The following is a 13,622-nucleotide window of genomic DNA, read 5'->3' on the forward strand; positions in this document are numbered from 1 at the left end:
AAACATTTTGCTCCAAACTCTTCTGGCCTTTAATGTTTGTGTTTAAAAGTCTGCTATAATTCTAATGGGTTTTCCTTGATCAATGACTTGCTGCTTTTCCATGACAGCTTTTAAGATTTTGTGCCTTTTTTGGACTTCTGATATTTTGACTATTGTGTTATGTGGAGAACTTCTCTTTGATCATGGCTATTTGGGTTCCATATGCCTCACTTAGCTGTATGTTTAATTCTTTCTCAATATTTGGAAAGGTTTTTTCTACTATTTCTTTTTTAAGAGTTCTTTGGATTTTTTGGTTTTTTTTTTTTTTTTTTTTTTTTTTTTTGCTACCAAGGATTAACCTCACGATCTCACACTTGCCAGGCAGGCACTTATGCCACTGAACTATATCCCCAGTGCAAGTATTCTTTTTTAAGGCACATTTATTTAATATCAAAAGTGTTAACATTAAACTCCCAAATACAATGAAGGGAACGCATTTCCCAATAACACTAAAGAGGACCAGGGATTTAGATCAGAGGCATAAGTGCTTTCCTGGCAAGCACAAGGTTGTGAGTTTGATCCCTGGTACCAAAAAAAAAGTTAAACCATTAACACTAGAGATAATTTTTTTTAACATATGCTTGTTGAATGGGATGGAGATTTCATAAAATTTGTCACTGAAAAAAGTAAAATACAGTGAGTCTCATCATAGGCAAGGTCCTTATACAGGCTAGTTGTAAAATGAATGTTTATAATATTTCAAACACTTTAAACCTTTTAAGCCTGTACTCCTTGATTAAGATTATCTATAGGTTTTGAACCACTCAAAGAAAAAAAAAACATTGATGAAAAACCACATTGGTTTAGTCTACATTAAGCAATATAGGGACCTAAGCTAAATGGCTAAATGACCCGGCCTGCGGGTCAATCCATGGGGTAGGAATCCATGGAGGAGGAACAGGATTAACACAGACAGGGCAAGAGGCAAAGAGAGATGGAGACAAGTTGAAGAAGTCCAATCAAGTCTCGTTTATTGAGGAAGTGGTCACAGCTTTTATAGGGCAAGGGTGGACCGGTGGGACAGGAAGAGGCTGAGGGGTGATCTCTGATGGATCATCGTCACATCATGTACACAGACGATCATGGTTGAGGAGAGGATCATGGTTGATGTAGGTGCACTATGTGCCCATATAAGGGAGAGGCGGGGAGACAGCAGTGGGGCAATCGCACGGCTCCCTACATCTCCTCCCTTTTTATATATTTTTTAATCAGAAGTATGGAAGGCCCTGTGAGGACAGCACCTATCTTGGGTCAAGGACCTCTTTACATGAACCCAACTGGGCCTTACCCATCATTGGCTTGCAGGACAGCAGCAGTTGGTCCTGTGCCTGTCTTAGGCGGCCGGTGGTATAGCATATATGTCCTAGTTGCCCGTCTCTAGCTGCCTGTCCATTGCCCCAGGGCAGTTAGGCCATGTCGTCATATAGGCCATTCATGGGAAATCTTTCCCAGTAGGTTGTTGATCTGCCATATCCAGCTGAATGGGCTTTGCCATAAACGCGTCTATCCGGCTATTAACAAATGTCATGATCCTCTGAAAAACACAAGGACCCACAGAGAGAAGAAGCAACAGGGCACCTAGGGGCCCCAGGAGGGGCACTAGGTAGGGGAAGAGCCCTTCCCAGAGTGTGGAGAAAGGGTTAGAGGCCATCTGTTGTCTTCTCAATTTGAGCCGCTCTTCAATTACTTGAAGTTTTCCGTGTACGATGCCAGATTGGTTAACATAGAAGCAACATTTTTCCTGTAAGGCAAGACAAATTCCCCCCTGTTCTATAGTTAGGAGGTCTAGCCCTCGTCTGTTTTGGAGGACCACCTCTGCCAATGAATCTAGTTGATCTTGGAGGGTCCGTATGGTGGCGGACAAGGCCTGGACATGTTCTGACAGCTGGTTGGAGAGCTCAGTGTACTTATCTAGGGCGACACCCAATCCAGCTGTACCGGTGGCCAGTGTCCCGGTGACACTCATTCCTATCAGAAGTGGGACAAAAGCCACTGCTTGTTTTTGGCGGCCAGAGATGTAGGTTAATTCTGGTATGGGTATAGGCTCTTGTCCGGGAATTATATCAATATCAGACAAAATGGCAGCTAACATACATATTCCTGACCAATTGGATGGGAGAAAAGGGTAAGCCAGATTGGCTTCACAGACAAACACTTGTCCTGAGGGGCGAGGCATAAGGGATCAGTGTAATAGGCGGTTTGAGAGCAATTGGGGAACGTGAGATGGCCCACATCAATGATGGATGAGTCATTTTTAAGGGATCCCTAGATACATGGAACAGATAAATTGGTCATTCCCACCCGCTGGACAGGAAATGGCTGACCAGGCATACAGGTAGGGGGCTCTTCTAGGGAGATAGGTGTTGAATTGGAGGGGATAGCTATTGGCATAGGAGTGCCTAGAGCCATGCATAGCCAACAGTCCTTTGCTAGGTTAGGGTTGGTGACATTAAGCGCCTTTTGAGTGGCTAAAAGAATATCATAGGTAGGCTGGTCCGATGGCAGTGGGTTATCAGAACTTACTAACATTAGTGTCACTAAAGTTGGTATACCACCCCCCCACTGCTAAATTTGACTGACTTAAAAAAAAAAAGAATATCATAGGTCTGTGGATCTAGGTCCACTCTCTGAGGTGTGGGGAGTGCCAATGGGTGGTAATTGATCTTTGGGAATAAGCTATCATCTCTTTTAGTCGTTGGTGAACATATATTTTTGTCTGATCTTGTCTTGGGGGCCTCCCCCATCAGAAACATGGACAGGTGCCTCTCTGAACCAACATGTGGGTGCCCCTATATTGCCTTTACACCCTGCTTAAGAATATGGGGAGACACCAATGGCCTTGGGGTTAGTGCTCCAATCTGAGGCATATTGGGGTGGAGTAGTTTTGGTAAGGATGGCTGTGAAATAAATTTTGTTATTTGGTCTGACACATTCAGAAACTGTTGTATAACATGTAGAATGTACAGCTTCCTCATATGAAAGGCAGGAGCAGTTTGGTCTAACCTGTGAGTCTACAGGCTTTTGTTTAATTTGGGTAAGGGAGCAAGTCAGTTCACCTCTGGAAGGGAGATGCTTCCTAGTAGCCACATTGACTTGTGCGAAGAGGCCGGGATCTCATTTGGGCCTCTTTGGTGTTAAAATCCCCAGTTCCCATTAACATGGGAAGGATCCAGGGGTTTTGTTTAGCGGCATTATCTCTAGCAATATTTTTATATTGTTTTATAAATTCAGACTTCCAGAGTAAATAATTGCCCCCTGAGAGAGTAGCTTTAGCTAAATCCCTCCATTCATTTGGAATAATCCAACCTTGGGTCATAGAATCTAAAACAGCAAGAGTGAAAACAGCTGTAGGGCCATATTGAGTGACTGTTGTTTTTAATTCTTTTAGGGCTGCCACTGTGAATGGCATATGGGTCCTGATGACTTGTGGAGCTGGTGGCATGGAGCCGTCTTGAGACTGTGCGGCACTATTTTGGGGAGGCACATTTGTCTCCATCTCAGGATACGTCATTTTGGGGAGGGGCCCGCCATGATGTGGCGGAAGTGAGGCAAGCACCATTTTAGAAGCTGGCGCCATCTTAGGGGTGGCGTCCAATTGGCCCATCCATAAAGTTTGGAGTTGCAGAATGAGTCTTTGTTTTTCTTGTTCTAATTGGACCTGTTGTTGCAAGTCATGAATCTCTGACTCTAAGTTGAAAAGCATGGTAGAAGGGCTGGACAATTTGGGTGTCTTATTGTAGCGAGGGGGTGGTTTTATGGAAACGGGGGTTATGATAGGGTCTGAGTGATGTCGGCTAGCTTCTTCTGCTAATTGTTCCCAATCGACCTCTTATAAAAGAGCGAGGTCGGGATATAGAATGTTGTGGCGGGCCCCGGGTGATAGGGGCTCGGGTGGCAGTGAGCTGCCATCTGGGAGCTTTTTTAATATATCATTTGCCTCCTGGTCAGAGGGGCAAGAGACTTCAGATTTGTCTCCTGAGAGGAGCGGTGTTGGCGCAGCGGAAGCGCGCAGGGCGGCTTCACCTTGGGTGATTGTTTCATCAATTTGAAGGTCTTGGCAGTGCTGTATAAGTAGCTCTGAGATTAGGTTCCAGTAGGCAAAGGCTGTAACCGGGACTTTTTCAGGGCCAGAGACCCAATAGTAATCCTTTAATGCATCTCCTATTCTTTCCCATATTTTTGCATCAATAAAGCCCTCTAAAGGGAACCAAGGGCAAACCTTATAAATAAATTGAAAATATTGTAGTAAATCTTTTTCTTTAGCCTTAATCCCTCTTGTCTTTAACCCCTTAGTTGGGCTTCCCACGAAAAGTTTGTGATCACTTAATGCTTGACCCATGCCGGAAAAAAGGGAAAAGGATTGCCATACACTTACTATGACTCAAGCAGCGCGGCAGGCTCCCGCATAGCGTTGGTCACAAAACTGTTAGTTTCACTTTTTACGTGCGTGTCCCTGGACGGCTCCCTCATTGGATCCTCTGTGCCAGGTGCCCCACGCTGGGCGCCACTTGACCCAGCCTGAGGGTCAATCCACGGGGTAACCACCTGGAGGAGGAACGGGGATTAACACAGACAGGGCAAGAGACAAAGAGAGACGGAAACAAGTTGAGACAAGTTGAGGAAGCCCAATCAAGTCTCGTTTATTGAGGAAGTGGTCGCAGCTTTTATAGGGCAAGGGCGGGCCAGTGGGACAGGAAGAGGCTGCGGGGTGATCTCTGATGGGTCATCGTCATGTCCGTGTACGTGAAGTGAGCAGGAGAGGATCATGGTTGATGTAGGTGCAATATGTGCCCATATAAGGGAGAGGCAGGGAGACAGCAGTCGCGCAGCTCCCTTCAGCTAAATATATTTACTGCTTGTACTGACATCTATTATTTCTTTCAAGACTATTAAAGGTGGTTCTTAGCAAATAAACCCAATTAAGGCAAAATTCACCACTTTTGAGTTTTGACCCAGAAGTTCAACATCATGTAGGGGCAGTCCTATTGGCAAAACTGATACACAGCATCTCTATGACACTATGGTCAAGGTTAATAATGATGTGTGTCTTGTTTTTACATTTTACTACAACTTTATATGTTCAGTTTTAATTAAAGGTTTCAATGCTCTAAACACTTAGAAGACACAGTATGCCACAGACTAAAAGGCTCTGGTGTCTCCATTTTCTTCAAGCAGAAACATTTCTGAAGTGTCTACACATTCTAGAAGGGGACTTCATCAAAACTGTCCTCTCTTTTGAAATAGTCCACTGATATGTGGCCTCTGAAGCAGGGGGAAGGGGAAGAGAAAACAACCAAAATATGAGGTCCTCTAGTAGGTTTCACGTTAACTATTACAAGCTGGAAAGTAAAAGGACATGGACTCAAGAAGTCTTGGTGAGGAAATGAGTACTTGACGGTCATATCACAGCTTTCTCATAATGGGACTGTAGAGGAAGTCTTGACCGGGGAGTATGGCTTGTCTTCCTATCAGCATAAACTTCTGGACACTCAGTTTATTTTGAGCTTGTTCAGTTTGTTTTTAGTCTGTCCCAGTTCACTTCTAGGAAAAACAATTTGATTGCTGATCTATCATTGTTGGTCTCTGCTAGGCAACACTCACCTGCTGGACTTGCTTGAGGTCCTGGATTGAGCAGCACAGTCTAGCATCTCTTGTTCCTTGGTTGCGAAGCTGCATTATGAGGATGTTTTCCCTGCATGCAGATCCCTGTTGTTGTTGCTTTAGCTTTTCTTCAGACTCCTCTAAGCCAGTTTTGTCATTGGCTTAATTGGAACTCATCTCATGCCGTAATTTTTTTTTTATCGATACTGGGGATCAAACTCACGACCATGCGCTTGCAAGACAGGTGCTTATGCTGCTGAGCTAAATCCCCAGCCACTCATGCCATAATTTTAAAGTTTGTTTCACTCAGTTGAAACTCTTAAGGAAGTGAGTCTTTGTCAATCATCTTAAATCCAAGGAGTCACCTTCAGGATGAAGGCACAGTTACTCTTACTCACCCAGAACCTGCACTGGCTGGATCAGGGCTTTGAAGCACAAAGGGGAACTGCAGCCCTTTGGTGCACTCTGCCCTGAACCAGAGTTTGGTGTGTGCCCGTAGCCACCTGGATTTGGCCTGCTATTATTTTTGTAAACAGGTTTTTATGTTTTTGTGTTGTCTTCTGATTTTTCACTTACTCCAGTTAATCTTAGATTAGACTTCTTTGCATCTTCTAGCAGCTGTTGGATCCAATTTTCATGTTCTCTTGTTTTTAGGGTATCTGTGAGTAACTGGTCTTGAAAAGCATTCATTCTGATACTCTGCCATCCATTGGTCACTTCTGCTGCCCATGCTTTCAAGACAATTTTTGACCTCCTGGATTTCTGTTTAGAATCTTTTCATGGATATATTCTAGTTCTGGGCTACACTGTTCATTTATGTTTTATATCACTTTGTTTCACTCAGTTGGCTTTTCATGAGTGCCTTTTGTAAGCTCCCTGGCTGTTTATTAATTCCATTATCTGATTAGTATTATCTTCTGTGGGCACACCTTATTGACCTCTCTTATCCTTTCAAATCATTCAGGTATGTGATTTTACTTTCCTCCCCCTCAATGCCCTGCAGATCAGATTTGGGGAAGCTGGGAGTTTGGAGAGCCATTCTGTTGCTTCGCTACATTTTTAATATTTATTGTTTGTTGTTTGTTTTGTTTTGCACTTAGGGATGCTTCACATAGAGCAGGCAGACTTGTTGCTAGTATGGAGATCTCTTTAGTTGGTCTGCTTTTCAGTGGTGCACTCAGGGCATGGCTAACTACAGTCCTTTGTCTCAGCCCCAAGATCTATCACTTCCGTTAGTATTATTAATCACAAAGGTAATCTGGGAATTGGTATAAAGAGAAAACTCACTAATAGCAACAAATATGTGACCCCAGCAATATCAAGTAAGTCAGCAACAGTATTATCAGCCAAAACAAATTGGACAAATCATAACAATCAATAATGTACCACCTTTAACCTTAAAAAAAAATCTACAATTACAGCATAAACTCCAAGACAAATCAAGTATTGGCAGATAGCAAATATCAACTAAATGCAATAATTATACCTCCAGTAATGATAGAAAACAGTTCAACATTAGTAACAGAATTAACTATTTGATGATTGATAAAGCTTAATGATTATACTATTAAAAATATAAGGAGTTGGGAATGGAAGAATACTAAAAGAAAATTTCAAAAAATTAAATAATGGGAGATGTAGCCAGGCACGGTGGCACACCTGTAGTTCCAGCACTTGGGAGGCTGAGGAAGGAGGTCACTGAGTTTGAGACCGGCCTGAACTGCATAACAAAACCCTGACTCAAAAAGATTTTTTAAAAAAAGTATTTAACAGAATTACATAAAGGTAACAGAAAAAAAAAAAAGAAATAGAAGATGAAAGAAAAAGAAAAGATATAGAGAATAAAAACAGAAAAAAAAATTTAAAGAGTAAGAAAAAGAAGAGACCCAAAAATGGAAGAAAATGAGTCCAAAACCAGGGAAAAATTTTTTTCTCTGTATTGTTGGATGAGTGATTTCCTTCTAGGACCTGCAGTTTTGGAGTCTGACAAATTTCGGTTTTTCCACCCAGCCTTATGTCTGTGGGCTTGTGAGGTTCCCTCTATTCCAGACACCCCTCTGTTCCCCCAGGCTGTGGCAATGGCATGAGGATAGGCATCCTTGCCTGTGCTGGGGGACAGAGAAATCAGTCAGACCCAAGAGCAGAGCTGGATGGGGCAGCCCGGCAAGGGCCAGCTGTTTCTAAACGCAAGGCAGGATGAATGTCCCAGTCTCTGGGGGTGGCACCCTCTTCAGTGTGGTTCCCTCTCACTTTCTGGAGCAGCAGAGACAGCAAGGAGCTGGGAGAATCCAGAGAATCAGTTGCTGCTCCCCTGAGGGAGGGAAGGGCTTTGGAAGAAAAAACCCATTTGAGAAAGATGCTGAAGGAAAATTTAGAGATGAACCTTCCCACGGCGTCTCTTTAGTCCTGTGTCTGTCCCTGATGGTGGCCGGTCTACCCAAGACCATCTGCATCACCCACCTGCTTGCACCTGGCCATTGTGCAGCCCCTCTTGCGCACCCTGCAAGCTCAGCTCCCTGCAGCCCGCGAGCCACGGCCCCAAGGAGCCCAGGTCTCACCCACTTGTGCCCACCTGGTGAAGGTGCCTCCTCCGTGCCCACTTCCGGCTCCGGTCTCTTCCTGTTTCTGCAAATCACACCTCGGACTTTCCCTGTGCTGAAGGCCAGCCAGATGCAGGCTACTTCCTAATCCTAGCTGCTTATCTACCATGACTTTTTTTTTTTGTCTTTTTCTTTTTTATCAGTACCAGGGATTGAACTCATGAACACACACTTGAAAGGCAGGCGCTTATGCCGCTGAGCTAAATCCCCAGCCCCATATCTGCCATGACTAATAGGTCCTCTTCTACAGTCCAAGACCAGCGCTGCTAACCAGGTGCAGAATAGCTGCAGACAGTTCCTGACTTCTGCTGTGTCAGGGTTCTTCTCACTTTTGCACATTTGTCACACCCAGACACTCACACATAAGAAGGCCAGGTTAGTGGGCTCTCCTTGATTGATCACCACCCCCCCCACCCCCCCACCCTCACCCCCCCACCCCCGCCAAAAAAAGCCTACTAGGAAGCTCTGGCCCCTCAGCATCCTTCTGAGAGGTCTAGGAACAGAAGTAGACAGTGTATTTGCTGAAACTTTGACACTTCACCCCAAACAGGTATAATTTGACTTTTTAAAAAGTATTTCAGATATAATCAGAGTGTCAGAAGAATAAAAAGGTCAAGTCTCATTTGCAAGAAATTATGTAGTTTGAAATAAAATAATTACAAATGCCTAACATTCCTTTCCTCAACCATTTCTTGTTTTACTTTACCTCTCTCATTCCTGAAATTTCTCTTTGAAATAAATAACATATTTCATCTTTTTAAAAAACTTCTGCTAAGTTCCTCTGATTTCACATCAGACAGAATGAACCTTCTGAACATGCATGCTTGGAGAAAGGCCAGGAAGGACCCCAGTTAAAGAGCTCTAGATGAATGAACAGCCATTGGGTCTCTCTATGAGGTTCAGGGTAGATGCAAATTCATTATGTAGGCCAGGCTGCCTCACACTCGTGATGGTCAACCTCAGCCTTCTGAGTGCTGGGATTGCAGGCATGCACCACCAAACCCAACAAGCATGGAGATCTATGTTAATACCATGGAAACAGGCCCCTGAGATAGTAAGTGGAAAAAACAACATGTAAACAGAAAATACATGTATTACATAAAATTGATATGTGCTACAGAGAATTTCTATAAAATACATGATAGATGATAAATAGGTAGATAGGCAGAGAAATATGTGTGGATAACAAGACAACGTAGTGTTGGTAAACTTTGCCCTGGGGAATAAAATTCCGAGTGATTATTATTTTTATTTAAAACCTTGTCTTATTATCTGATTTTTTTTTACCTTTGGTTTTTTTGAGATAGGATCTCCCAACGCAGTTCGGGCTGGGCTTGATCTCACTCTGTAGCCTTGGCTGGTCTCAAATTTGCAACGCTCCTCCTGCCTCAGCCTCCCGAATGCTGGGATTCCAGGCATACATCACCATGCCCAGTTTATCTGCTTTGTTCGAATGAATATATTTTACTTTTATTATCAAGAGGAAAACAACAATTTTTAAGAAATGTGCCTTGCTAATAGGGTTCCACACCTTCATCAGCACACGACACCCCAGGGGGATTCTAACAGCTCACTGGGCTCAGAGCCCTCCTGGGAAGAGACAGAAATGGAAAGGAAAGGGAAAGAATACCAGAAACAACTCTCCAAATTATATTTTAATCAGGTAAAGACATTTCTGCCTCCTCTAAGAGGACACACCTTCCTGAACCACAGGGACAAGGACTCACTCATTTTTCATAGTTTAGCATGCCTGACACGTCCCAGCTGCCTAATACAGACTCACTGCGGGCTGGCCAGCCACACACCCACATTGTATTAACGCTCACTGTAACAATCTCTCACCCTTTTCTGGTTAACTTAATTTCCATTCATTTTCCATGTCTCATGTGGAAAATTAGCAATCCATCTTCATGTGCCAATTTAACTAGCTCTAGTTTTTAGAGATGTTTTTACTCTGATGAAGGTATTTCTGCTACCAAGTTTCATTCCCTTCTCCTGTCCATTACTTGGAAAATATTTCTCACTTAGAATTCAGAAATTCATCGTTGGCTTTTGCCAGTGATGGTGACTAACAAGTCTTTGAGGAATCTCTGATTTCTTTTCCTTTCTTCTTTTTTTTGAGACACCGGATCTTGCCATGACAGCTCTTGAGCCTCTGGGATAAAACATTTCTCATGCTTCATCCCCCCAGTAGCTAGGATTACAGACACGTATCACCACACTGAGCTTCACATTTCCTATCACCTTTGTATTACTTTTTACCCCTCCCCCAGCCCCACATTTTTATTTCTCTAGGTGCTGTCTTGCATGTTGTCCTCTACACATGATGTTATGTTTTCTAAGCCAAGATTACCACTGGACAATGCCCTTCCCAAAAGAAGGTCCTGTTGATAAACAGGTTTAAGTGAGTTTTGTGATACAGAAAGCAGCCCTTGTGACCACAACTTTATTTCCTTTTTTGCATTTGGCATTCCATTTTAAACCTCTGTCAAGAAGGTAGAATGGAGATTTGTCAACGCTTTGTTAAGACTGGCCCATTGTTTCTTTCTTTCTTTCTTTCTTTTTTTTTTTTTTGTCTTTTTCCTTTTTATCAGTACCTGGGATCGAACTCACAACAGCCTGCTTGCAAGGCAGGCACTTAGGCCTCTGAGCTAAATCCCCAGCCCCGCATTGTTTCTTGAAGTAATGCTCTCATCAAATGCTGAATCGCGTTTCTAACTCCGAGAGTTGTCATTTCAACTCACGGTCCCTGCACTAGCCAGGCCAGGGATGTGCCACCTCTCATCCTGTATCTTCTTGTTACTTAAACAATTTTGAGATTTTTCTCCAAGAAGAATCCCTACTTATTCTTTTGGCATTTCCTGTTGGGAGCCGCAGCCCCGAGCCCGGTCGCCTCACTTGGCGGACGTGAGGCCTGTAGTAAAGAGTAAAGCCTGAGGTAGATTACCCCTCCCATCGAGCACGTTAGTTTCCTGCTTACCGCGTAAGCAACCCGCTCAACAATATAGTCTGCCTGGCAACTGATGATGTTAGCCAATCAGCTTGCCTTGCTTACTTTAACATGATTGGACACTGTATCCGTATATATACTGGTGCCACCCCTGAGGGGGAAGGAGAAGCCCGGAAGTAGAAGCCCAGAAGGAGCTGCGGGGAGCGGACCAAAGGAGGCTTCGGCTGGGAGCGATCCCAGGGCAGGCTGTACGGAGAAGAAAAATAAAAGAAAAGGTTGTCCACTGCCAGGCTTTGTCGTGTGTCCTTCCTGCCGGCCAGGAGCGACATCGACATTTGGTGGCCCGCACGGGGACTGATCACCCCCGAGACGTGACAGCGGACAACGCTCCAGTACAGAGCTGCGAGACAGGTGAGTTGGGGATAAGCCTGGGCTCTGGGTGGTGCGCACCTACAGGGCTTTTAGACTCCCCTCAGGCTCACGCGTAAGTGGCGGATTCCTTGGGCCTCACGCGGTGAGTAACATATTAAAAGATGGGAAACATGCTAGGTAGCAACACTAAGAGCGAGGGTGGTTGTGGAGAAAGCTCTCAAGAGCTTACAAAAGTACGCAGGGTATTTGAGCAGGCCCAGTCGGGGAGCTCCCGAGAGGGGCCCGTCAAGGGGAACAAAGATGCTAAGGAGAAGGATGGGGCTCTAGCCTCGGAGTCGTCTGACTCCGAGGACGAGGGAAAGTTGAATGGCAAGGAGGCCAAAGAGACCAGCTGTCAGGAGCCTAAGTCGCTCGATAAGGAGTCGCAGGGTTCTTTCCCAGTAATTCAGGGTACCACAGAGCCATTTGTTGACTTTGTGGCCCGAATGCAAGATGCTGCCGATAAGATATTTTCTGATCCGGGAGTGGCTCGACCGCTGGTAAGGCAGCTGATTTTTGAGCAATGTACAAAGGAGTGCAAGGCAGCGATAGCTCCTCATAAGAACAAGGACCTCAACGCCTGGATTAGGATATGTAGAGAGATAGGGGGGCCGCTCTCCAACTCGGGAGTGGCTGCTCTCCTGGCCGCGGCTGTACAGCAGAGGGGACCTCACGGGTTAGAAGGGGAATGTAAGGCTAAAGGGTGTTTTGCCTGCGGGGAGCCAGGACACATTAAACGTCATTGCCCAAACAATGCAGATGCTAGGCCTCGCCCTAGGAATAAAGAACCATATGTTTGTGGGCGATGCAAGAGGGGATCACACAAAGCTGAGGAGTGTAGGTCGGTCTTTGATGCTCAGGGCAACCGTATTTGTGGACGAGATGCTAGAGGGCCAAAAAACGGCCAGAGGGGGCCCCCTTCACAGGCGGGCCCCCGCCCCAGAGACAGGACAGCTCAGGATGGCAGCCTTCAACAAGGGCCACCCCTGGGTCAGCAGGTGTGGACCTCAGTGTCGCCTCCAGACTTATATTAGTGCCTGATATGGGTGTTCGAGTGGTTGAAACCACCTTTAAGGGACTGTTACCCGAAAATTCCGTGGGTCTGGTGATCGGGAGATCCTCCACGGCCCTTCGGGGTCTCATAGTAGTCCCGGGGGTCATAGACTCAGACTACACAGGACACATTAAAATTATGGTTCAATCTCTTGTGGGTACTATGGTAATCAATAAAGGAGACAAGATAGCGCAGCTCTTGCTGCTCCCCAGTCTCCACAAGAGATTCCCCTCAAAGCAGAAAATTAGAGAAAGTCAAGGTTTCGGTTCCTCAGGGGAAGTCTTCGAGGGACTCCATATAATACTTGATAAAAGGCCCATGCTCTCACTTAAGGTCAACGGCAAGAGTATAACAGGGCTCCTAGACACAGGAGCTGACCGTTCCATTATCTCTAGAAAGGATTGGCCCTCCAACTGGCCCACCAACACTGCAGATAACACGCTGCAGGGCCTGGGGATGGTGTCAGCTCCTCAGGTTAGTGCTTCAACCCTGCTCTGGTGTGATGAGGAGGGTCATCAGGGCCATTTCCAACCATTTGTGTTGCAGTTGCCAGTGTCTCTATGGGGAAGGGACATCCTCACTCAGATGGATGTCACGCTTACGTCAAACTGCTCCCCCCAGGCTAAGGATATACTCAGGAACCAGGGATATACCCCCGGCAAAGGCTTGGGCAATGCCCTACAGGGTCGGACATCCCCAATACCAGTAGAGAACAAAAAAGGTAGGCAAGGGCTGGGTTTTTCTTAGGGGCCGCTGAAGAAGCTCTCCTACCCACTTCGATCAAAATCACCTGGAGGTCAAATGATCCGGTTTGGGTACCTCAGTGGCCCCTGCCTAAGGAGAAGCTATTAGCCTTGTCAGAAATAGTCAGTGCACAACTTAGATTAGGACACATTAAGCCGTCAACCTCCCCATGGAACACCCCCATTTTTATAATTAAGAAAAAGTCTGGCAAATGGAGGCTGCT

The 13,622-nt window shown here is 45.2% G+C and overlaps 1 protein-coding gene across 1 annotated transcript in view; it reads left to right on the forward strand.

The window, feature by feature from the left end:
• The first annotated feature begins 4,770 nt into the window (after nucleotides 1-4,770).
• The window catches only part of LOC134478639 (5-hydroxytryptamine receptor 3E-like), a 62,160-nt gene continuing 53,308 nt past the window's right edge, over nucleotides 4,771-13,622 (forward strand). The window contains 1 exon segment of the mRNA XM_063260529.1: nucleotides 4,771-4,787. Within this exon segment, the coding sequence (XP_063116599.1) occupies nucleotides 4,771-4,787 (17 nt within the window).

The sequence above is a fragment of the Cavia porcellus genome, unplaced genomic scaffold (genome assembly GCF_034190915.1).
Source record: "Cavia porcellus strain 051 isolate PalLab524CR breed Dunkin Hartley unplaced genomic scaffold, mCavPor4.1 scaffold_14, whole genome shotgun sequence".
NCBI classification, from domain to species: domain Eukaryota; kingdom Metazoa; phylum Chordata; class Mammalia; order Rodentia; family Caviidae; genus Cavia; species Cavia porcellus.